The sequence below is a fragment of the Natator depressus genome, chromosome 14 (assembly GCF_965152275.1).
Source record: "Natator depressus isolate rNatDep1 chromosome 14, rNatDep2.hap1, whole genome shotgun sequence".
In the NCBI taxonomy this organism is placed as follows: Eukaryota; Metazoa; Chordata; order Testudines; family Cheloniidae; genus Natator; species Natator depressus.
The window spans coordinates 47,399,290-47,422,859 of record NC_134247.1 but is presented as its reverse complement, the minus strand read 5'-3'; the positions used below and the strand labels follow the sequence as shown (position 1 = coordinate 47,422,859).

Genomic DNA, 23,570 nt, shown 5'->3' with positions numbered 1-23,570 from the left:
TATCTAACAGGCTGCCTTGCCATGAAACTTTGGGTTCGTCCTGCCAAGACTTTCCTGGAGCATCGTGTCATGACCGATGGAACCCGGCTCCTCCCTACCCATAATCAACCTAGCTGGCCACTAGATTGATCCAGACTCTGCACTGGTAACTGGCAGGACAGCGTGTGTGTGATTGAATGCATATGCTAATTGTTGTATCTCCAATAAACGAGGCGTATTGCCTTTTCCCCTGAAAAAGATCCCGTGTGCTTCTTATAAGCAAAACATCCCACCCAGGGAGCTCACAGCGTGAAGCAGGGTGCTGACGGCTCCGAGGTTCGGTTCCAGGAGGTGGTGAAGTCACGTCACTTGCCCTAGTCAGAGAGTGAGACACTAAGTGGGTCTGGCGCCCTGAAGGGGCCCTCCCAGGGACTGTGGGTCCTCCCAGACCACTGGACCTGTGGATCCGTGACAGGGCGCCGTGGGATTGCTGGGATCCAGGAGCCGCATGGAGCCGGCACTGGCCTGTGCCATTCAATAAACCCTTCAGGGAGGGGCTGCCCAGTGGGCCCCACCGGGGGCTGTAGGAGCCAGGGCCTGGGTGTAGGGGTCAAACACGGCTACATACACCAAGGCGGTGGGCGCTGGTGGGGCATGGGAACCAGGAGGGTCCTGGCAGGGTGTCCAGGCTGAGCTGGGGTGTCCGGGTAGCAAGCAGGCTCCCCATGGGTCATAGGCCCAGCTACCCACAGGGAGCCCTGACAACACTACGGCCCGCAGGGCGCCGGGGGAAGCCGCTCCAGGTCGCTGGCTGGGCTGGGCTGAGAGCAGGGCCCCTCCAGAGCTGGGTGTGACGGACCCGGGCTCTGGGGGTAGGTTCTGTGTTTTTGTTCTGCATCTGGGCAGCACCGAGCCCAAGGGGGTCCTGGGCACGACCGTCTCCTCAACCCTGCGGTAATATAGCAATAATAATAGTCCTGGCTGGGGAGGGGAAGTGGATTCAAGCCGGGGAGTGGGGGCGAAGAGTTAGTCAGGACTCCTGGGTTCTATCAGCTCAGGGAGGGGGGTCTAGTGAGTTAGAGCAGGGGGCTGGGAGCCAGGACTCCTGGGTTCTATCCCAGCTCTGGGAGGGGAGTGGGGGCTAGTGAGTTAGAGCAGGGGCCTGGGAGCCAGGACTCCTAGGTTCTATCCCAGCTCTGGGAGGGGAGTGGGGGCTAGTGGGTTAGAGCGGGGTGGGGCTGCATTGACTAGTCTGTTACCAGGTAGAACAGCAGCCCAGAGCCACACGGAGAGAAGATGGACAAATTCCTGGCCACACACCTGCCGCTTCGGGCATGGCTACACAGCAGGATCTAGAGGGGTGCAGTCCGCCAGCAGCCCAGTGTGGGGCAAGGAATTGGACGCAGGGCCATTACCCTCCTAGGGGTGCCAGCTCCGATCTGCTGTTAGTGAGCTGGGGGACGGAGCGGGAATTTTCTGTAATATTTTGTATGAATACTGTGAGTGCCTCAGTTTCCCCTCTATGCTGCATTGTTGCTTGGTGGGAGGAAAATGGCTGTTTACTCTTTGCAGAGGCCCAATGGCCCGCATAGACTTCCTGCCTCTCAGCAAGGGAGCTGCGCCCCATTCCCCGGCCAAGAGCATGGCCTGAGGAGGGGCCAGGTGGGGGGTGAGCTCACCCGGGAACTAGAGACAAAGAGGGGACAGGGGACAAAGAGGACCAGAGCAGGAGCCAAGGGGTCCACACAGCTTGGCTGGGGCTGGGAGACCCCCCAAAGGAACTCAGCTGTACCCCAGTTCTCTGTGCTGGCCTGAGGGTTTCCTATGCCGTGTGCTAGTCACCTAATAAACCCACCTGCTTTGACAAGGCTGCCTGAGTCCCTGCACATGCTGGGGGGGCCATCGCCCCCTTTGGGGTACACATCTCTCGGAGGTGTCCAGCCCAGGAGGACTCGCTGAAGGATGCTCACAGTGTGAGGCCGGGGTGCTCACGGCTCCGAGGTTTGACCCAAGGGGGCAGGGAAGCCACGTGGCTCCCCCTGACGGCAGAGTGGGACCCGGGGGGGCGAGGGGGGTCTGACACTCCAAACGGGTCCCTCAGACCCAGGTCCAAGGCTGGGCCAAGGCACCAAACCTGGGGAGCTGTCCCAGAGGGGTCCAGAGAGGAGACAACCCAGGAGCTCAGGGGCTGGCGTCTGAGCCTGGATCCCAGGGTTCAATTCCTGGCTCTGCCAGTGACTTCATGTGTGACCCTGGGCCAGACCCTGAATTCTCTGGGCCTCCCTCCCCACCTGGGCCATGGGGACACTGGCCTTGTCCTGAGGAAGGGGGGGGCGAATGCAGCAGAGAGGGGGAGGGGCTCAGAGACTGGGAGGCCTGAAAAGCCCCTTACAGAAGTTGATGGTGGGACCATCTGGGAGGCCGAGCTGTGCCTGACCCATGGAGACTGAGCCCCCCTGCTCTGGTGGGCTGCCTGGGGGTCAAGGCTCAGCCCCGTGGAAGTGGGAGCTCAGATCTTTTCCCTGAGACGCCAGCCCTGAACCTTTCACTGGGATTAAATTTACAGAGACAAAGCTGAGTGATCCTCCCCCCCTCGCCCCCCACGGCCTGCCCCCCCCCAGCAGCGAGGGGTTTGGGGCAGAAGGCCAAGCAGATGGCGCAGCCCAGACACTTTGCTGTGTGCCCTGTTATGGGGCGGCTGGCCCTGCTCTCCAGTGTCATCCCAGCTGTTCTGGGGCAGGCGCCGGGCGAGTCCTGCAGCCCGACCCCAGAGCGTACGAGGGAGAAGTATGGAACCGAGCCCTGCTGGGGCCGGCTCTGCCTGGCGACTGGTGACGCTGCCCAGCCCCGAGGCTGCCTGGCCTCTGGGCCGAGGGTGCCCATCCCCAGAGCGATGGGCGTAGTCCCGGGGCTGGTGCTCGGAGCTGCCAACTCCACATGGCAGGACGTCGCCAGAGGCACCCTGAAAAGTCACTAGATGTCGCTATTTAAGCATTCAAAACGGCATCAAAAACGTCACTAAACAAAATGTCCACAGAATTCAGCCGAGCATTAGCCGAGTGTCTGTGCCTGGGCCGGAGGACACCCTGCTGCTGAACAAGAAACCACCGCAATGCCGGGCACGCCCTGCGAGGGGTTTATTCCCTCGCCCCGGTTTCCCCGCAGCGAATCTCAGGCAGAAGCAAAGGTCCCTTTGCTCCTCACTGCTCTGATGTTTGCTACCAGGCCAGCAGCCATTGGAGTTATCTAGAAACGCGCAGATCCCACCTGATCCCTTCCCTCCCTCCAAACCTCCTTCCCCCCCAGACAGCCGAACCCCGGGCAGACAACACGCGCGCACCGGCCGATGGAGAGAATCGACGTCACGTTCAGAGACCGCCGAGCCAGCGCTCGCAGCAAAGCCCCTGGCAATCGCAGGCACGGTTTGGGGGGTTGCTGGCTGGGAGCTGAGCCCTAGGACTTAGGGGAGGCGTGACCCGCTGGTGGGATTTGATCAGCACGAAGAATAACCGTTTCTATGGCTGGAGAGCCCCAACTGCCCCCCTTGGGCGGCGCGGAGCGATTTCCACAGGAGCCCTTTCTCAAGGCAACATCTGCTCCGGGGGAGGCAGGTTAACCCTGCCTGGGACAGCTCATCCCCTTGGCTGGGGCCAAGGGAATCTGGGCCGCGCCGCCAGGGAGCAGAGCCCCGAAGGAAGGGCTGGAGGGGCAGCCAAATGCCAGGTTAAGAAATAGGGGGGACCCCAGCCCTGCCCCGTGTAACCAGGACAGCCAGAAACCCTTTGCCAGCCCCCTTCCAGCTGAGAGACGCCCATGGAGCCTGTCAATGATAACAAAATACAGTCAGCTGCCCAGACGATCCGGCCAGAAAGGGAGTGCCCAGCATGGGAGTGTCCTCGGCCCGGGCAGGGGGAGCGCAGAAGCTAGTCACGGGGGCAGGCCCAGCAGAGACCCGGGACTCACCCAACTAGACAAGCCGGCTTCCCGCTCCTTGGAGGGGGATTTTGATCAGGAAACATTTCAGTGGCCAAAGGCTCACAGATCTGTTGACAAAGGGCTTTTCCTGCCTCACCCTCGCCCAGGGAGCGGCGCCTGCCCTGCTCACCAGTGCTTTTCACGAAGCAGAAGATCCTAACTTGTCCCCCTGGGGGCAGTTGTGTCCTCCCCTCTTCCAGCCACCCCTCGCCATTAGCTCTGGCTTTCCACCCCCCTCCCCACCCCAAGGAATTGAGGCTGAGCCCCACTTCCTTTGGCCCCCAGGAGCGGGAGTCACACCCAGTCCCGGCCGGCCAGCCCCAGAAGCCCGGGAATGCCCGAGGGAGATGCAGTGACAGTGACTCGGTGTCCCACAGAGCCATGGACTTCATGACCACCACTGAGCTCCTCGGGAGTGATTTAGTGATGGGACAAATTGGCGACGCCTGCCTCTCACTATCCCTGTAATTGGCAGGGAAAGTCGCGAGATCTGTCCCGGGTCACTTGGACACCTCTTTCCTCCCGAGAGAAACCCAAAAGCCACGAAATCTAGTGACAAAATCGCAAAGTTGGCAACGGGGTTTACAGAAGAGCCCAACACCCGAGGATGAATTTGGGGGAGATTCTCTCTGAAAAAGCAACATCTCCTCCGGGGCCAAGTGGGGGAAACCAAGCAGGGGGCTCCCCCTGCACAGCGAGGTCCCCCCGCCCCAGAACAGCCGCACCCCACATAGGGTCCCAAATACCAGGCAGCGATTTTCATCCACAACCAACCGGGGATGGTCATTGCATGTCACTGTTATCATGAGACCAGCGTGAGGCAGCCCAGCACTGAGGAGCAACCCTACAATAACAAACCAGCCTGTCCACAGCCCAGCGCTCCCCAGCGACCCTACAATAACACCCCGGCCCGTCCATAGCCCAGCGCTCCTCAGCGACCCTACAATAACACCCCAGCCTGTCCACAGCCCAGCGCCCCCCAGCGACCCTACAATAACACCCCGGCCTGTCCACGGCCCAGCGCTCCCCAGCGACCCTACAATAACCCCCCAGCCTCTCCACAGCCCAGCGCTCCCCAGCGACCCTACAATAACACCCCAGCCTGTCCACGGCCCAGCACTCCCCAGCGACCCTACAATAACACCCCGGCCCGTCCTCCGCCCAGCGCTCCCCAGCGACCCTACAATAACACCCCAGCCTGTCCACAGCCCAGCGCTCCCCAGCGACCCTACAATAACACCCCGGCCCGTCCACAGCCCAGCGCTCCCCAGCGACCCTACAATAACACCCCAGCCTGTCCACGGCCCAGCGCTCCCCAGCGACCCTACAATGACACCCCAGCCTGTCCACCGCCCAGCGCTCCCCAGCGACCCTACAATAACACCCCGGCCTCTCCACCGCCCAGCGCTCCCCAGCAACCCTACAATAACCCCCCAGCCTCTCCACAGCCCAGCGCTCCCCAGCGACCCTACAATAACACCCCAGCCTGTCCACGGCCCAGCACTCCCCAGCGACCCTACAATAACACCCCGGCCCGTCCTCCGCCCAGCGCTCCCCAGCGACCCTACAATAACACCCCAGCCTGTCCACAGCCCAGCGCTCCCCAGCGACCCTACAATAACACCCCGGCCCGTCCACAGCCCAGCGCTCCCCAGCGACCCTACAATAACACCCCAGCCTGTCCACGGCCCAGCGCTCCCCAGCGACCCTACAATGACACCCCAGCCTGTCCACCGCCCAGCGCTCCCCAGCAACCCTACAATAACACCCCGGCCTGTCCACCGCCCAGCACTCCCCAGCAACCCTACAATAACACCCCGGCCTGTCCACAGCCCAGCGCTCCCCAGCGACCCTACAATAACACCCCAGCCCGTCCACAGCCCAGCGCTCCCCAGCGACCCTACAATAACACCCCGGCCTGTCCACAGCCCAGCCCTCCCCAGCGACCCTACAATAACACCCCGGCCCGTCCACAGCCCAGCGCTCCCCAGCGACCCTACAATAACCCCCCAGCCTGTCCACAGCCCAGCGCTCCCCAGCGACCCTGCAATAACACCCCAGCCTGTCCACAGCCCAGGGCTGGCCCCATTGCCCCACGGCGGCGCTAGGGGCTGGGCTGCAGGGAGCGGGGCAGGGGGCAGCAGGGGGCTCTCCCCTGGCAGCCAGGGCTGGCCCCATTGCCCCAGGGCGGAGCTAGGGGTGGGCTGCAGGGAGCGGGGCGGGGGGCAGCAGGGGGCTCTCCCCGGGCAGTCGGGGCTGGCCCCATTGCCCCAGGGCGGCGCTAGGGGCTGGGCTGCAGGGAGCGGGGCGGGGGCAGCAGGGGGCTCTGCCCGGGCAGTCGGGGCTGGCCCCATTGCCCCAGGGCGGCGCTAGGGGCTGGGCTGCAGGGAGCGGGGCGGGGGGCAACAGGGGGCTCTCCCCGGGCAGTCAGGGCTGGCCCCATTGCCCCAGGGCGGTGCTAGGGGCTGGGCTGCAGGGAGCGGGGCGGGGGGCAGCAGGGGGCTCTGCCCGGGCAGTCGGGGCTGGCCTGATGCCCCATTGCGGCGCGGGGGGCTTTGCTGGAGCAGCGGTACCGCAGGCTGGAGGAGACGGAGGGGGCGTCTCACACACGCTATGGCCGCGGAAAGGCGCACAGCATAGCAGCTGGTTGTCGGCAGGAGGGAGCTCTCCTGCCGACAAAAACCATCCACCCCCCACGAGCGGCAGCGGCTTTGTCGGCAGGAGCACTGTTCACACCCGCACCCTTCGCCAGTAAAACTCTTGTCCTTCGGGAGTGTGTTTTTAACACCTCTGAGCGACAAAAGTTTTGCGGACGAAGTGCCAGTGTGGACATAGGCTGAGTCTGCCGGGGACAGAGCCTGGTTCCGATCTTGCTGCCGGGATCCCCCTCCCGCGCTGCCCCCGCTCCCCGACTCCCTCTGCCCTCATTGGCTTGGGGCTGGCAGCCGCGGGCTCAGCGCTGAGCAAGCACAGAGAAAAAGAGAAGTTGTCGTAGAGGCGTGTAGGATGCGGAGGAACTGAAAGCACATGGGGATCCTGGGCCCCACGTCCCACTGCCCTGACACCACCCGCTAGAGCCCGGATCCCCCTTCCCCTGCCAGGATGCTGCTCCCTTTGCTGCTTCTCTCCTGGGAATGGGGGGCCCGGGCTGGTAAGTGGAGACCCCTCCTGCCCTTTCTGCTACCAGGGATGCATGTGGATGGTGTAATACTAGGGGCAGGGTGGGGAAGTACCATGCTGGGCTAGTGACCCTTGCTGGGGGAGTAGGACGGGGGAGACAGGTTAGGGATCAGCAGGGAGACCCCGTAGTGCAGGATTGTTTAAGGGACAGAGACTTATTAATCTCTCTCCACACCCACTTTGTCCTCCTCTTCTTCCCTGCCTCAGCCTCCCCTCCTCTCCCGCCAGCGTCTGTCACCCTGCGGCTGCTCCAGATCAATGTCTTCCACAACGCCAGCTCCGCGGACATGGAGGGGATGGCCCTGCTGGGCGACCTGGAGACCCACTCCATGGACTGCAGCACCTGCCAGATCCGCTTCCGGCAGCCCTGGGCCCAGCGGGGCCTGACCCCGAAGCAGTGGCAGGACCTGGAGCTGCTGATCCATCGCTACCTGTTCAACTTCAACCGTACTGTGAACAGGATAGCTCAGCAGCAGGGAATGGCCTGTGAGTACGGAGCGGGGTGCTGGGAACTGACACACTCACCACAGCCACTGAGTGTGTCCCTGGGGGCAAGACAGCCAGTCCCTGGCCCGTAGGCTGTTTGGAGCCGGCGTCCCTCAGAGGGGAAACACCCGTACCCCATTCTCCACCCCAGGGTCAGCCAGCCAGGTCTGGGGCCAGATTGTAGCCTGAACTTCCTAGAGGGGAAAGGCCCCGCGTCCCACTCCCTGAGCCGAGGCTCCGGGTCTTTCCTGACATGGAGCCTGACCCTTTGAAAGCAGGTCATTTGGGCGGGGGTCTGTATCTCAGGAACCCCGTGACCAAGGGACCCCAAATTTGCACCACAAACTCTGCCTCAGGCACTGATTTAACACAGCGATTTTTGAGCCAATCTGACTGCACGTGAAAAATGAGCTTTAAACAGAAACTGCAATTTACCCTTAACTCCAGCCAGGGCCACCCCACAATCCTGCTGCCCTTGTGTCACGGAGTGCCCGGGCGATGCTCTGGAACTGCTCCCCATGAAGCCAGTCAGGACTCTGGGGCAGTCGCCTTCCGGTGAGCAGCCTGTCCGCAGGGCAAACAGCTCACACGGCTTCCACCTTCCTGGGTCTGACCTCGGAGCATTCAGCATCCTCTGCCCCTCCGTGTGCTTCCCACAGCGAGACCGCTCAGGCGGGGCTCCTGGGGAAGCCAGAGGGTCCTGCCCCCCAACTCCGCAGTCAGACGGGACTCTCAGCCAGCCAGTAAAACAGAGGTTTATTAGACGACAGGAACATGGTCTAACACAGAGCTTGCAGGTGCAGAGAACAGGACCCCTCAGCTGGGTCCATTTTGGAGGGCAGTGAGCCAGACAACCACGTCTGCCCTTCACTCCATGTCCTAGCCAGCCCCAAACTGAAACTCCCTCCAGCCCCCCCTCCTCTGGGCTTTGTTCCTTTCCCAGGCCAGGAGGTCACCTGATTCCTTTGTTCTCCAACCCTTTAGCTCTCACCTTGCAGGGGGGAAGGGTCCAGGCCATCAGTTGCCAGGAAACAGGGTGTCGGCCATTCTCTGTGTCCAGACCCCTGCACACACCTGCCCTCTAGGGCTCTGCAGTGATCATACACCCTTACCCCACCACCTAGATACTTAAGAACTGCATAAGGGAAATTGAGGCACCCCCACAATATTCGGAGGAACCATTAAGAACAGTCCCACTTCGTCACACCTTGTATGGCCCAACCTCCTCATGGCACCTGACATTATGTCTTTACTCCCCCATCTTTCTATTTCTGCCCCCTCCTGGGACCTCCGGACGCTCGTCCTCATCCCCCTGCCCTTCCTGTTCCAGACCCCTTCGTTACCCAGGGCTCCCTCGGCTGCGAGCTGCACCCCAACGGCACCTCGAGGGGATTCTATGACGCCGGCATGAACGGGGAGGACTTCATCAGCTTCGATGCGGATGCAGGCACCTGGGTCGCTCGGCAGGGGGACAAGCTGGCGCTCTACGCCCGGGACCTTCTCAACCTGGATAAGGGCACAGCCATCACGCTTCAGTTTCTCCTGAGAACGACGTGTCTCAGTCAGATCAAGAGCCTTGTCCAGCATGGGAAAGAGTCTCTGGAGAGGCAAGGTGACGCTGGACACCACTCGCTGCCATGCGACCACCTCTGGGGTGGGGTGTGTTTGCTGTTTATACAGAGATCCCGCACCCAGTGCTCATATGCAGCCATCTCTGAGGTTGGGCATGGGGGCTGTTTGTACAAAGATCCCTCACCTTGGACTGAGATGCAGCCACCTCTGGGGTGGGGCAGGGGGCCGTTTATCCAGGGACCCCTTGCCTGGTGTACAAATGCAGCTATAGCTGGGGTGGAGCATAGTAGCCGTTTCATAGCCACACTGCACAGCCGTTTAGGACAGGAAGAGAAGGGGGATTCCCTCACCACTAGTAACTGCAGGGCCTGGCCAGGACAGCGGGGCCAACGCCTGACCCCGGGGGATGGAGCTGGGCTTGGCGAGTGAGTCCCTGAGGCTCAGACTGAATCGTCCCTCTCCCCCGCCCCATCTCTCCCCCCGTCTCAGAGCGGCCGGTCGCCGTGGTGTTTGCCCGAGCGCCTCCCCCAGCCGGGACCCCCGCGCCGTTACTGCTGGTTTGCCGGGTTACCGGTTTCTACCCCCGGCCCATCCGCGTGGCCTGGCTGCAGGACGGGGAGGAGGTGGCGCCGGGCGGGCGGCTGAGCTCCAGCGGGATCCTGCCCAACGCGGACCTCACCTACCAGCTGCGCAGCTCCCTGGCCGTGGGGCCGGGCGACGGGCACAGCTACGCCTGCCGGGTGGAGCACAGTAGCCTGGGGGGCCAGAGCCTGCTGATCCCCTGGGGTAGGGGCACGTCCCTGGGGTTCGGGGTGCGGTCGTGGACTCAGGGGGCTTTTCCTGCACATCCTGAGTGGGACGGGGGTGGGTCCAGACAGCAGGATTGGGGTGCAGGGAAGCAGAGCAGGTGGGCGTGGGGCGTGGAGATGGATCAGGGGGAGCAGGATGGAGGAGCTGAGGGGAATGGGACAAGATTGGGATGGGGGAGCAGGACTAGACTGGGGGGAAGCTGAGGGGTTGGGAAGGTGGGGGGAGAAGGGGTGGGACTGCAGGAGAGGCGGAGGGACGAGGGCCCATACTCCTGTCCCCGTTCCCAGCATGGCACCCCCTGTTTTACAGAGCAGAGCAGGGGCTGGAGCCCCGGCCTGGCCGTGGGCATCACCCTGGGGGCTCTGGCCGTAGCCACCGTGGCCGTGGTGCTGTGGAGGAGCAGACGCAGGTGAGTCCTCTCCCTCTCTGGGGTGGGGGTGGGACCATTACACCCCCTAACCCATCCCCTCTGCTCTCTCCTTCCAGGGGTTACCAGGATGTTAGACCAGGGGAGTCCAGGGCCTGAGGGCGGCACCGGCCCAGGCGTGGGCATTGGCCCGTGTCCTGGGGACATGGACCTTTGGGCTGCATCCGTGCCCGGCTCCAGAGCTGAGGGCCCCGAGGGCAGGACTGGATCGGGGCCCTGGGAGGTCTGAAGAACTGGGTTTTTTACCCACGAAAGCTTATGTCCAAATAAATCTGTTAGTCTTTAAGGTGCCACCGGACTCCTTGTTGTTTTTGTGGATACAGACTAACATGGCTACCCCCCCCCCCCCGATACTCCTCCCTCTGGGACGTTCAGGAGACGTTGGACACTTGGGGGAGCTGTGGGATCGCTGGGATCCAGGAGCAGCATGGAGCCGGCGCTGGCCTCTGCCATTCAATGAACACTTCAGGGAGGGGCTGCCCAGTGGGCCCCACCAGGGGCTGTAGGAGCCAGGGCCTGGGTGCAGGGGTCAGACACGGCTACATACACGAAGTCGGTGGGCGCGGGTGGGGCATGGGAACCAGGAGGGTCCTGGCAGGGTGTCCAGGCTGGGCTGGGGTGTCTGGGTAGCAAGTGGGTTGCCCATGGGACATAGGCCAGCTACCCACAGGGAGCCCTGACAACACTACGCCCCACAGGGCGCCCGGGAGGCAGCTGGCTGGGCTGGGCTGAGAGCTCCTGGGGGCAGGGCCCCTCCAGAGCTGGGTGTGAGGGACCCGGGCTCCGGGGGTAGGTTCTGTGTTTTTGTTCTGCGTCTGGGCAGCAGCGAGCCCAAGGGGGTCGTGGGCACGACCGGGCTCCTCGGCCCTGCGGTAATACAGCAATAATAACAGTCCTGGCTGGGGAGGGGAAGTGGGCTTGAGTGGTGGGAGTGGGGGTTATTCAGGACTCCTGGGTTCTATCCTGAGCTCTGGGAGAGGAGTGGGGTCTCGTGAGTTCGAGCAGGGGGCAGGCTAGTCAGGACTTCTGGGTTCTATCCCAGTCTGGGGGGGGGGGATTTCCTCCCCACGGGGCCTGGTCTGTGCCCTTAATATGTAGCGTTGCTCCATGTCCCCTGCCCAAATCCGGCCTCCCCCAGTGGCACCACCTTCTGGGAGGGAGCTGGGGTGCAGTGGGTTAGGACAGGGGGGCTGGGAGCCAGGACTAGGAGGGGAGTGGGATGTAGCCGGTTAGAGCAGTGGTGAGTGCGCTGACCAGCCTGTTACCAGGTAGAACAGCAGCCCAGAGCCACACCAAGAGATGGACAAAGTCACACCCAGCCCGAAACTGAAACCAACCCCCCCCAGCAGGCTCCCTCCTGCAGCCTCTGTCCATTTCCCGGGCAGAGGTGTTACCTCCCCCATCCCCCTCCTGGCTCAGGTGACAGGCTCTCAGGTCTCCCACCCCCAGTGAAACTCCCCTGCCACATTCCCAGGTCAACACTCCCCCCTCCCCGCTGCCTCACAACAGGCCGGGGTGTTATTGTAGGGTCGCTGGGGAGCGCTGGGCGGTGGACAGGCCGGGGTGTTATTGTAGGGTCGCTGGGGAGCGCTGGGCTGTGGACGGGCTGGGGTGTTATTGTAGGGTCGCTGGGGAGCGCTGGGCGGTGGACAGGCCGGGGTGTTATTGTAGGGTCGCTGGGGAGCGCCGGGCTGTGGACGGGCTGGGGTGTTATTGTAGGGTCGCTGGGGAGCGCTGGGCTGTGGACGGGCTGGGGTGTTATTGTAGGGTCGCTGGGGAGCGCTGGGCTGTGGACAGGCTGGGGTGTTATTGTAGGGTCGCTGGGGAGCGCTGGGCTCTGGACGGGCTGGGGTGTTATTGTAGGGTCGCTGGGGAGCGCTGGGCTGTGGACGGGCTGGGGTGTTATTGTAGGGTCGCTGGGGAGCGCTGGGCTGTGGACAGGCTGGGGTGTTATTCTAGGGTTGCTGAGGAGTGCTCGGGCTATGGACAGCATTGTGCTGACACAGGAAATGCTCTGGGGAGGGGAGACCCCTTAGCTCAAGGACCCACCTGTCCTGGGACTTATAGCTCAGCGGCCCAGTGGGGAACAGCCGGGGGCCCCTAGAGCGGCAAGGAAAGCTCTCCCCCGCAGCCACCCTCCCAGGATGTGGGGCAGCCTGAGGAGACAGCAGGGAGATGTGGGGTGAGGGAGGAGAATGACAGTAACACTGAGCACCCACGGATGGAGGGGACACCGGGGAGAGAATGGGAGAGATGAGGAGAGTGGGGGGCAGGTGGGACCCCGAGTAGGGGGCACACAGGGAAAGGCAGAGGGTGCCCAGAGCTTGTGGGGTCCTATCCCCCTGACATACTGAGCATCTGCCCAGCACGGAGCTCCCAGCGGCATGTGGGTCCAACCCCCTCTTCCCCCATTACACCCAGCGCCTGCTGGGACTGGGCTCCCCAGGCTGGGTGGGATCCAGCCCCTCCCAATACACCTAGCACCGACCCAGAATGGGGCCCCCAATGGCCTGTGGGGTCCGATCCCCTGATACACCCAGCAGCCACCCAGGACGGGGCTCTGCACAGGGTTGCTGTGAGCAATGAGCCAGGTGGGTTCTCAGCACCGTCAGTGTCACAAGCAGAGCCCCAGCCCAGCAGCTCCCGGCCCCCAGGATCCGTCACGCCCCCATCGCTGCTCAGAAGGGAGAGATCTGGAAAGTCGTCGGGACCCCCCAGCCTGAGACCTTCTCTGCCCAGCTCCGAGCACCAGCCCGGAAGGCTTGTTTCCATACTTCTCCCTGCTAGGGGACAGACTGCGGTCAGGCTGCAGGACTCGCCCGGCACCTGCAATGGCCCCATGGCCGTCCGGGGGCAACGCTACCCCACAGCCCAGATGCCAGCAAAGCAGGACACACGGCAAAGGACCTGGGGCGCTCCAGCCCCTTCCCTAGTGCCTGGTGCCCAAACCCCTTTCTGCTGGGGGTGGGGGAGGATGTGTGTCTGGGGGGATTGGGCGGATGGGTCTGTGTGAATTATTCCCAGTGGAAGGTTCGGGGCTGGCAGAAGTTCTGAGTCCCAACCCCACAAAGGGCCCTGTCACAGCTCCCCAGGTTTGGTGCCTTGGCCCAGCCTTGGACCTGGGTCTGGGGGACCCGTTTAGAGTGTCAGACCCCCCTTCACCCCCCCGGGTCCCACTCTGCCGTCAGGGGAGCCACGTGGCTTCCCTGCCCCCTTGGGTCAAACCTTGGAGCCGTTAGCACCCCGGCCTCACGCTGTGAGCGTCCTTCAGGGAGTCCTCCTGGGCTGGACACCTCCGAGAGATGTGTACCCCAAAGGGGGCGATGGCCCCCCCAGAATGTGCAGGGACTCAGGCAGCCTTGTCAAAGCAGGTGGGTTTATTAGGTGACTAGCACACGGCATAGGAAGCCCTCAGGCCAGCACAGAGAACTGGGGTACAGCTGAGTTCCTTTGGGGGGTCTCCCAGCCCCAGCCAAGCTGTGTGGACCCCTTGGCTCCCGCTCTGGGCCTCTTTGTCCCCTGTTCCCCCCTTTGTCTCTAGTTCCCGGGTGAGCTCACCCCCCACCTGGCCCCTCCTCAGGTCATGTTCTTGGCCAGGGGAATGGGGCGCAGCTCCCTTGCTGAGAGGCAGGAAGTCGACATGATCAGGATCATCTGCTGGGTGCTAGGTGGCAAATGTTGCCGTGTTTGGCTTTGCTACATGAACCTGGGCCCCAAAGCCGAGACAGCCGGGCACCAGCCACACCTGCCTTGCTGGGCCTCTGCAAAGAGTAAACAGCCATTTCCCCCCACCTAGTGAACAATGCACCATATAGGGGAAACTGAGGCACATACAGTATTCATACAAAATATTACAGAAAATTCCCACTCCGTCCCACCCTCCACCTCCCATCCCATCCTGACGTGCGCAGTGTGAACATCCAGCACGTTAGACGGAGAGGGGAAGGTGGTGCCATTGGGGGAGGCCGGGTTTGGGCAGGGGACACGGAGCAACGCTACATATTAAGGGCACAGACCAGGCCCCGTGGGGAGGAATTCTGGTCACTAACATCAGAGCGGAGCTGGCACCGCAGGAGGGTAAAGGCCCCGTGCCCCATTGCCCACCTCCTTCAGCCAGCCCAGCCCCTCCCCTGCCCTGGGGCTGGATTGGAGCCAGTGCACCCTAATGGGAAAGGCCGCGTGTCCCATTCCTCACCACTGAGCTGCCAGTCCCCCCACCCTGGGGCTGCATTAGAGCTGGAGCCCCCTGGAGAGTAATGGGCCCACGTCCCAGTCTCCCATGGATGGTCCCCCTGAACCCTGCCTGTGGCCTGGTCTACACTTAATGCTTATCCCAGCAGAGCTCTGCAGGTTAGGTGTGACACCACCCCCGGGACACACACAGAGCTCTGGGGGTCAGAGGCGTGACCCCACACCCCAGCACACCGCTGTGTCGCCAAGCCCCCCATGTGCACACAGTCGTTCTGCAGAGCAGGGCATGTGTGGACCGGGCGAGGGCCGTGCGGGGAGGCGCTGTCCCCACACTGGGGATAAACCCCTTCTGGCTGCGCTGCGTCCACACTCGCTAGCCTCCCTCTCTTCCCCCCCCAGCCAGAACTATTATTATTGCTGTATTACCGCAGGGTCGAGGAGACGGTCGTGCCCACGACCCCCTTGGGCTCGCTGCTGCCCAGACGCAGAACAAAAACACAGAACCTACCCCTGGAGCCTGGGTCCCTCACACCCAGCTCTGGAGGGGCCCTGTCCCCAGGAGCTCTCAGCCCAGCCCAGCCAGCTGCCTCCCGGGCGCCCTGTGGGGCGTAGTGTTGTCAGGGCTCCCTGTGGGTAGCTGGCCTATGTCCCATGGGCAACCCACTTGCTACCCGTGATGCAGCAAGGAGGGGGGAGTGTTGACCTGGGAATGTGGCAGGGGAGTTTCACTGGGGGTGGGAGACCTGAGAGCCTGTCACCTGAGCCAGGAGGGGGATGGGGGAGGTAACACCTCTGCCCGGGAATGTGGACAGAGGCTGCAGCAGGGAGCCTGCTGGGGGGGGTTGGTTTCAGTTTGGGGCTGGGTGGTGGAACTCAGGGAACCCCAGGGCTGGGGTCTAAGCTCCCTGCTCCCCCAGGAGGACTTGACTGAGGGGTCCTGGTTGTACCCACAGCTCTGTTTGTTCCTGTTGTCCAATAAACCTTCCATTTTGCTGGCTGGCTGAGAGTCACAGTGAATCCCAGGAAGAGGGGTGCAGGGCCCGGACTCCCCCACACTCCGTGACACCCCGATCCAGTCCTGCCCTTGGGGCCCTCAGCTCTGGAGCCGGGCACAGATCCAGCCCCAAGGTCCATGTCCCCAGGAGATGGGTCAATGCCCACACCTGGGCCGGTGCCGCCCTCAGGCCCTGGACTCCCCTGGTCTAACGTCCTGGTAGCCCCTGGAAGGAGAGAGCAGAGGGGATGGGTTATGGGGTGTAACGGTCCCACCCCCACCCCAGAGAGGGAGAGGACTCACCTGCGTCTGCTCCTCCACAGCACCACGGCCACGGCGGCTACAGCCAGAACCCCCAGGGTGATGCCCACGGCCAGGCCGGGGCCCCAGCCCCTGCTGTGCCCTGTAAAACAGGGGGTGCCATGCTGGGAATGGGGACAGGAGTATGGGCCCTGGTCCCTCCGCCTCTCCTGCAGTCTCCCCCTGCTCCCCCCATGTGACGAAGTGGGACTGTTCTTAATGTTTCCTCTGAATAGTGTGTGGGTGCCTCAGTTTCCCCTAGGCAGTTCTTAAGTATCTAGGGGGTGGGGTAAGGGTGTATGATCGTTGCAGAGCCCTAGAGGGCAGGTATGGGCAGGGGTCTGGACACAGAGAATAGCCGACACCCTGTTTCCTGACAACTGATGGCCTGGGCCCTTCCCCCCTGCAAGGTGAGAGCTAAAGGTTTGGAGAACAAAGGAATCCGGTGACCTCATGGCCCGGGAAAGGGACAAAGCCCAGAGGAGGGGGGCTGTAGGGAGTTTCAGTTTGGGGCTGGCTGATTGGCTCACTGCCCCCCAAAATGGACCCGGCTGAGGGGTCCTGTTCTCTGCACCTACAAGCTCTGTGTTAGACCATGTTCCTGTCGTCTAATAAACCTTCTGTTTTACTGGCTGGCTGAGAGTCACGTCTGACTGCAGAGTTGGGGGGCAGGACCCTCTGGCCCCCCCAGGACCCTGCCTGGGCGGACTCGCTGTGGGAAGCGCACGGAGGGGCAGAGGAGGCTGGAGGCTCCAGGGTCAGACCCAGGAAGGGGGAAGCCGGGGGAGCTGTGTGTCCTGCAGACAGGCTGCTCACAGGAAGGAGACTTCCCCAGAGTCCTGCCTGGCTTTATAGGGAGCAGTTCCAGAGCATTGCCCAGGGACTCCGTGACACCCCACCCCCAACCCACTGCCCTCAGCCCCACACCCCCGCACTGTTCGCTCAGCCTCCCCCACAGTCCCCCTATTTTCTCCCACAGTCCCACCCCCTGCTTCCCCCCAATCCAGTTCTGCTCCCCTCTGTCCAATCCCCACCATACCCATGTCTTTTTCCGCATACCCCACAGGCCCTCCCCAGCTCTGCTCCCCGCACCTCCTCTGCCCCACTCTACACAGCTCTCTGCACCCCGTCCCATTCGCGCTCTCCTCAGCCGCCACTGCTGCCTCCCTCCATCCCAGTCCTGTCCCGTCCCCCTCAGCTCCTCCATCCTGCTCCCCCTGGTCCATCCCCCCAACCTTCACTCACCCCTCTGCCTCCCTCCATCCCAGTCCTGTCCCGTCCCCCTCAGCTCCTCCATCCTGCTCCCCCTGGTCCATCCCCACAACCCTCACTCACCCCTCTGCCTCCCTCCATCCCAGTCCTGTCCCGTCCCCCTCAGCTCCTCCATCCTGCTCCCCCTTGTCCACCCCCACAACCCTCACTCACCCCTCTGCCTCCCTCCATCCCAGTCCTGTCCCGTCCCCCTCAGCTCCTCCATCCTGCTCCCCCTGGTCCATCCCCACAACCCTCACTCACCCCTCTGCCTCCTTGCACCCCAATCCCGCTGTCTGGACCCACCCCCGTCCCACTCAGGACATGCAGGAAAAGCCCCAGAGACCACGACCGCACCCCCACCCCTGGGGACGTGCCCCTACCCCAGGGGATCAGCAGGCTCTGGCCCCCCAGGCTGCTGTGCTCCACCCGGCAGGCGTAGCTGTGCCCGTCGCCCGGCTCCACGGCCAGGGAGCTGCGCAGCTGGTAGGTGAGGTCCGCATTGGGCAGGATCCCGCTGGAGCTCAGCCGCCCGCCCGGCGCCACCTCCTCCCCGTCCTGCAGCCAGGCCACGCGGATGGGCCGGGGGTAGAAACCGGTGACCCGGCAAACCAGCAGTAACGGCGCGGGGGTCCCGGCTGGGGGAGGCGCTCGGGCAAACACCACGGCGACCGGCCGCTCTGAGACAGGGGGAGAGAGACGGGGCGGGGGAGAGGGGACGATTCAGTCTGAGTCTCAGGGACTCACTCGCCAAGCCCAGCTCCATCCCCCGGGGTCAGGCGTTGGCCCCACTGTCCTGGCCAGGCCCCAATTCTGCCCCCTGCAGTTACCAGTGGTGAGGGAATCCCCTTCACTTCCTGTCCTAAACGGCTGTGCAGTGTGGCTATGAAACGGCTACTATGCTCCACCCCAGCTATAGCTGCATTTGTACACCAGGCAAGGGGTCCCTGGATAAACAGCCCCCGTGCCCCACCCCAGAGGTGGCTGCATCTCAGTCCAAGGTGAGGGATCCCTGTATAAACAGCTCCCACACCTGACCCCAAAGGCGACTTCTTCTCAGTGCTGGACCAGGGATCCCTGTATAAACAGCCCCCACATCCTACCCCAGAGGTGGTCGCATGGCAGCGAGTGGTGTCCAGCCTCACCTTGCCTCTCCAGAGACTCGTTCCCATACTGGACAAAGCTCTTGAGCTCATTGATACAGGTTGCTCGCAGGAGAAACTGAAGCGTGATGGCCGTGCTCCTCTCATGGTTAAGAAGGTCCCGGGTATAGAGCGCCAGCTTGTCCCCCTGCCGAGCGACCCAGGTGCCTGCATCCGCGTTGAAGCCGATGAAGTCCTCGCCGTTCACCGCGGCCTCATAGAATCCCCTCGAGGTGCCGTTGGGGTGGAACTCGCAGCTGACAGAGACCTGGGTAACAAAGGGGTCTGGAGCAGGGAGGGCAGGGGGATGAGGACGGGCGTCCTGAGGTCTCCGACGGGCAGGGGTAAGGGTCAGAAATAGAGAGGCAGTGTGAGGGATGGGAGGGATGAATAGACTTGTCAGGTACTATGAGGACGTTTGGCCTCATGACAGCGGCGGGATTGTGGGGCAGCCCTGGATGGAATTCAGGGCACGTCGAAGTTTTTGTTTAAAGCTGATTTTTCATGTGCATAGTCAGATTGGCTCGAAAATCGCTGCATTATATCGGGGCCTGAGGCAGAGTTTGTGGTGCAAATTTGGGGTCCCTTGGTCACGGGGTTCCTGAGATACAGATCCCCGCCCAAATGACCTGCTTTCAAAGGGTCAGGCTCCATGTCAGGAAAGACCCGGAGCCTCGGCTCAGGGAGTGGGACGCGGGGCCTTTCCCCTCTAGGAAGTTCAAGCTACAATCTGGCCCCAGACCTGGCTGGCTGACCCTGGGGTGGAGAATGGGGTACGGGTGTTTCCCCTCTGAGGGACGCCGGCTCCAAACAGCCTACGGGCCAGGGACTGGCTGTCTTGCCCCCAGGGACACACTCAGTGGCTGTGGTGAGTGTGTCAGTTCCCAGCACCCCGCTCCGTACTCACAGGCCATTCCCTGCTGCTGAGCTATCCTGTTCACAGTACGGTTGAAGTCAAACAGGTAGCGATGGATCAGCAGCTCCAGGTCCTGCCACTGCTTCGGGGTCAGGCCCCGCTGGGCCCAGGGCTCCAGGAAGCGGATCTGGCAGGTGCTGCAGTCCATGGAGTGGGTCTCCAGGTCGCCCAGCAGGGCCATCCCCTCCATGTCCGCGGAGCTGGCGTTGTGGAAGACATTGATCTGGAGCAGCCGCAGGGTGACAGACGCTGGGGGGAGAGGAGGGGAGGCTGGGGGAGGGGGCAGGAAACAAGTGGAGGACAAAGCAGGTGGGGAGAGAGCTGAATGAGTCTCGGTCTCCTTAAGTCCTTCGCGACAGGGTCTCCCTGCTGAACCTAACCCACCTCCCTACTCCTTCTACTCCCCCAGCAAGGGCCACTAGCCCAGCGTGGTGCTGCCCTACCCTAGCCTTGGGATTACACCATCCCCACCTCCCAGCTGCAAAAACGGTGGGGGAGGTGTCCCCACTTACCGGCCAGGGCCCCCCATGCCCAGGGGAGGAGCAGCAGAGGGAGCAGCATCCTGGCAGGGGAAGGGGGAGCCGGGCTCAGGCGGGCGTCAGGGCAGCGAGATGAGGGGCCCAGAGTCACTCACATGCTCTCGGTTCTGCCCCAGGGCACACGCCTCTTTGCCCACTTCTCTCTTTGTCTGTCTCTGCTCAGCTGCGTCCCCGCAGCTGCCAGCCCCGAGCCAATCAGGGCAGAGGGAGTCGGGGAGCGGAGGCAGCGCGGGAGGGGGATCCCCGACCGCAAGATCAGAAGCAGACCCTGTTCCCGGGTCAGTGCGTGTGTGTGACGCCCCCTCCATCTCCTCCAGCCTGGGGTACCACTCCTCACAGCCCAGCTCCTAGCGGCGCCCTGGGGCAATGGGGCCAGCCCTGGCTGCCCGGGGAGAGCCCCCTGCTGCCCCCCGCCCTGCTCCCTGCAGCCCAGCCCCTAGCACCGCCCTGGGGCAATGGGGCCAGCCCTGGCTGCCCGGGCAGAGCCCCCTGCTGCCCACTGCCCCACTCCTCACAGCCCAGCCCCTAGCACCGCCCTGGGGCAATGGGGCCAGCCCTGTCTGCCCGGGGAGAGCCCCTTGCTGCCCCACGCCCCGCTCCCTGCAGCCCAGCCCCTAGCACCGCCCTGGGGCAATGGGGCCAGCCCTGGCTGCCCGGGCAGAGCCCCCTGCTGCCCACTGCCCCACTCCTCACAGCCCAGCCCCTAGCACCGCCCTGGGGCAATGGGGCCAGCCCTGTCTGCCCGGGGAGAGCCCCTTGCTGCCCCACGCCCCGCTCCCTGCAGCCCAGCCCCTAGCACCGCCCTGGGGCTATGGGGCCAGCCCTGGCTGCCCAGAGAGAGCCCCCTACTGCCCCCGCCCTGCTCCCTGCAGCCCAGCCCCTAGCACCGCCCTGGGGCTATGGGGCCAGCCCTGGCTGCCCAGAGAGAGCCCCCTACTGCCCCCGCCCTGCTCCCTGCAGCCCAGCTCCTAGCGGCGCCCTGGGGCAATGGGGCCAGCCCTGGCTGCCCGGGGAGAGCCCCCTGCTGCCCCCCGCCCTGCTCCCTGCAGCCCAGCCCCTAGCACCACCCTGGGGCAATGGGGCCAGCCCTGGCTGCCCGGGCAGAGCCCCCTGCTGCCCACTGCCCCACTCCTCACAGCCCAGCCCCTAGCACCGCCCTGGGGCAATGGGGCCAGCCCTGTCTGCCCGGGGAGAGCCCCTTGCTGCCCCACGCCCCGCTCCCTGCAGCCCAGCCCCTAGCACCGCCCTGGGGCTATGGGGCCAGCCCTGGCTGCCCAGAGAGAGCCCCCTACTGCCCCCGCCCTGCTCCCTGCAGCCCAGCCCCTAGCACCGCCCTGGGGCTATGGGGCCAGCCCTGGCTGCCCAGAGAGAGCCCCCTACTGCCCCCGCCCTGCTCCCTGCAGCCCAGCTCCTAGCGGCGCCCTGGGGCTATGGGGCCAGCCCTGGCTGCCCGGGGAGAGCCCCCTGCTGCCCCCCGCCCTGCTCCCTGCAGCCCAGCCCCTAGCACCGCCCTGGGGCAATGGGGCCAGCCCTGTCTGCCCGGGGAGAGCCCCTTGCTGCCCCACGCCCCGCTCCCTGCAGCCCAGCCCCTAGTGCCGCCCTGGGGCAATGGGGCCAGCCCTGACTGCGCGGGGAGAGCCCCCTACTGCCCCCACCCTGCTCCCTGCAGCCCAGCCCCCCAGTACTGCCCTGGGGCAATGGGGCCAGCCCTGACTGCCCGGAGAGAGCCCCCTGCTGCCCCACGCCCCGCTCCCTGCAGCCCAGCCCCTAGCACCGCCCTGGGGCAATGGGGCCAGCCCTGACTGCCCGGGCAGAGCCCCCTGCAGCCCCCGCCCCGCTCCCTGCAGCCCAGCCCCCCAGTACCGCCCTGGGGCAATGGGGCCAGCCCTGACTGCCCGGGGACAGCGCCCCCCCACTCAGAGCCAGATTCACCCACAGGCAGACTAGGCAGGTGCCCAGGGCTCAGATTCATGGCCAGCATCCTGCTCCTCACCCCGCCCACGGGCTCCGCCCACAGCAGCACCCTCAGCCCCGGTACGGCACCCCAAACCTGCCCCGGCGCACAGGGTAGGCTTGGGGTGGGGGAGCGAGCCTGCCCCCACTCACCCCGCAGGGGTGGTCCTGTACTGTGGGGCTGGGGCTGGCTCCTCCCGCTGGGGGGCAGCCGGGCTGAACCTAGGGGCACCAGTTCAGGTTTTGATGGGGGCGGGGGGGACGGACAAATTTTAACTGTGATTCCCGGGGCTCCCGAGGCACCTGAAAGAGATAACGACTTAGAAAGCAGCCGACAGGAGCACTGTATCTCCTTCCCATAGAGCGAAAGTCAATTCAATCCATCTTAGAGCTACCAAACTCGGGGGGGGCCCTGGCCCCTAAATGGCACCTCTGGCTGAACCTGAATGACAGGGGCAGAGCCCCCCTAACCTGCCCCCTCCATGCCAACATCCCCTCCCCCCTCGATGTCCCCCCCCAAAAGCCCTGCCCCCTCCCTTCCTTTAGCCCCTCCCACTCTGTGCCCCATTCTCCTCCGTTCTCCTCCCAGGCCCCCGGGCGCCTCCCTTTCTCCCATGCTGGTGGACCGGCCAATCAGAAGGTGCTGCTGCCTATCAGCATCACTAGTTGCCGGGCAGAGTCCGCCAGGGAGGCCGTTCTAGGGAGTGAGGGAAAAAGGCGGGAAACAGGCAGAGATGTGGCAGGAGGCGTCAACAGCCCCCGAGAGTGTGATGGGGGAGGGGCCAACTGTCACCTGAGGGGGCAGGAGGGGGAGGGGGCAACTGCCACCTGAGGGGACCCCAGCAAATGTCCCTGTGACGGGGTGGGTCACAGAGACCCCCTTGGGACGGTCACCTGGCCTGCTGAACGTACCTCTGAGCCCGTTTCCCCTGCCCGCGGGGGACGCCAGACCCTGCCTGGTGGAGCCAGGCACGCCAGCCGGCTGCCAACACAGACCCAGGGGCTGAACCCCCCCAAAGCTGCCGAGGTCACGGAAAACCAGCACCCAGACCCCCAGCTCCCAGTGGGGTCAGCAGGTCCCCCGTCTCCGGCACCCAGACCCCCAGCTCCCAGTGGGGTCAGCAGGTCCCCCGTCTCCGGCACCCAGACCCCCAGCTCCCAGTGGGGTCAGCAGGTCCCTGTCTCCGGCACCCAGACCCCCAGCTCCCAGTGGGGTCAGCAGGTCCCCCGTCTCCGGGACCCAGACCCCCAGCTCCCAGTGGGGTCAGCAGGTCCCCCGTCTCCGGCACCCAGACCCCCAGCTCCCAGTGGGGTCAGCAGGTCCCTGTCTCCGGCACCCAGACCCCCAGCTCCCAGTGGGGTCAGCAGGTCCCCCGTCTCCGGGACCCAGACCCCCAGCTCCCAGTGGGGTCAGCAGGTCCCCCGTCTCTGGCACCCAGACCCCCAGCTCCCAGTGGGGTCAGCAGGTCCCCCGTCTCCGGGACCCAGACCCCCAGCTCCCAGTGGGGTCAGCAGGTCCCCCGTCTCTGGCACCCAGACCCCCAGCTCCCAGTGGGGTCAGCAGGTCCCTGTCTCCGGCACCCAGACCCCCAGCTCCCAGTGGGGTCAGCAGGTCCCCCGTCTCCGGGACCCAGACCCCCAGCTCCCAGTGGGGTCAGCAGGTCCCCTGTCTCCGGCACCCAGACCCCCAGCTCCCAGTGGGGTCAGCAGGTCCCCTGTCTCCGGGACCCAGACCCCCAGCTCCCAGTGGGGTCAGCAGGTCCCTGTCTCCGGCACCCAGACCCCCAGCTCCCAGTGGGGTCAGCAGGTCCCCCGTCTCCGGCACCCAGACCCCCAGCTCCCAGTGGGGTCAGCA

At 64.3% G+C, this 23,570-nt stretch overlaps 1 protein-coding gene and 1 pseudogene across 2 annotated transcripts; one reads left to right on the top strand and one right to left on the bottom strand.

The window, feature by feature from the left end:
* The first annotated feature begins 7,041 nt into the window (after window positions 1-7,041).
* On the top strand, window positions 7,042-10,714 carry LOC141998370 (antigen-presenting glycoprotein CD1d-like; annotated as a pseudogene).
* A 4,582-nt stretch (window positions 10,715-15,296) lies between these two features.
* LOC141998368 (antigen-presenting glycoprotein CD1d-like) lies at window positions 15,297-19,917 on the bottom strand. Of its 2 annotated transcripts, XM_074971127.1 has the most exons (6): window positions 19,736-19,917; window positions 19,215-19,493; window positions 18,311-18,592; window positions 17,549-17,845; window positions 15,918-16,017; window positions 15,674-15,840 (listed from the first exon to the last, which is right to left on the bottom strand). In XM_074971127.1, the coding sequence occupies exons 1-6, from the start codon at window positions 19,782-19,784 to the stop codon at window positions 15,801-15,803; spliced, it is 1,047 nt and encodes a 348-aa protein (XP_074827228.1). In that variant the 5' UTR covers window positions 19,785-19,917; the 3' UTR covers window positions 15,674-15,800. The 2 variants fall into 2 exon arrangements, with proteins under 2 accessions (XP_074827229.1, XP_074827228.1); XM_074971128.1 differs by lacking the exons at window positions 15,918-16,017; window positions 17,549-17,845 and having other exon boundaries at window positions 15,297-15,840.
* Between the last annotated feature and the right edge of the window lie 3,653 nt (window positions 19,918-23,570).

Bases quoted from the DNA above. Each gene is read 5' to 3' on its own strand.
- LOC141998368 (XM_074971127.1), bottom strand. From the start codon at position 19,784: ATGCTGCTCCCTCTGCTGCTCCTCCCCTGGGCATGGGGGGCCCTGGCC. The intron at 16,018-17,548 runs GTAGGGGCACGT...CCTGTTTTACAG, and splicing joins GAGCCTGCTGATCCCCTGGG to GGCACAGCAGGGGCTGGGGC. The intron at 15,841-15,917 runs GTGAGTCCTCTC...CTCTCCTTCCAG, and splicing joins CTGTGGAGGAGCAGACGCAG to GGGCTACCAGGACGTTAGAC.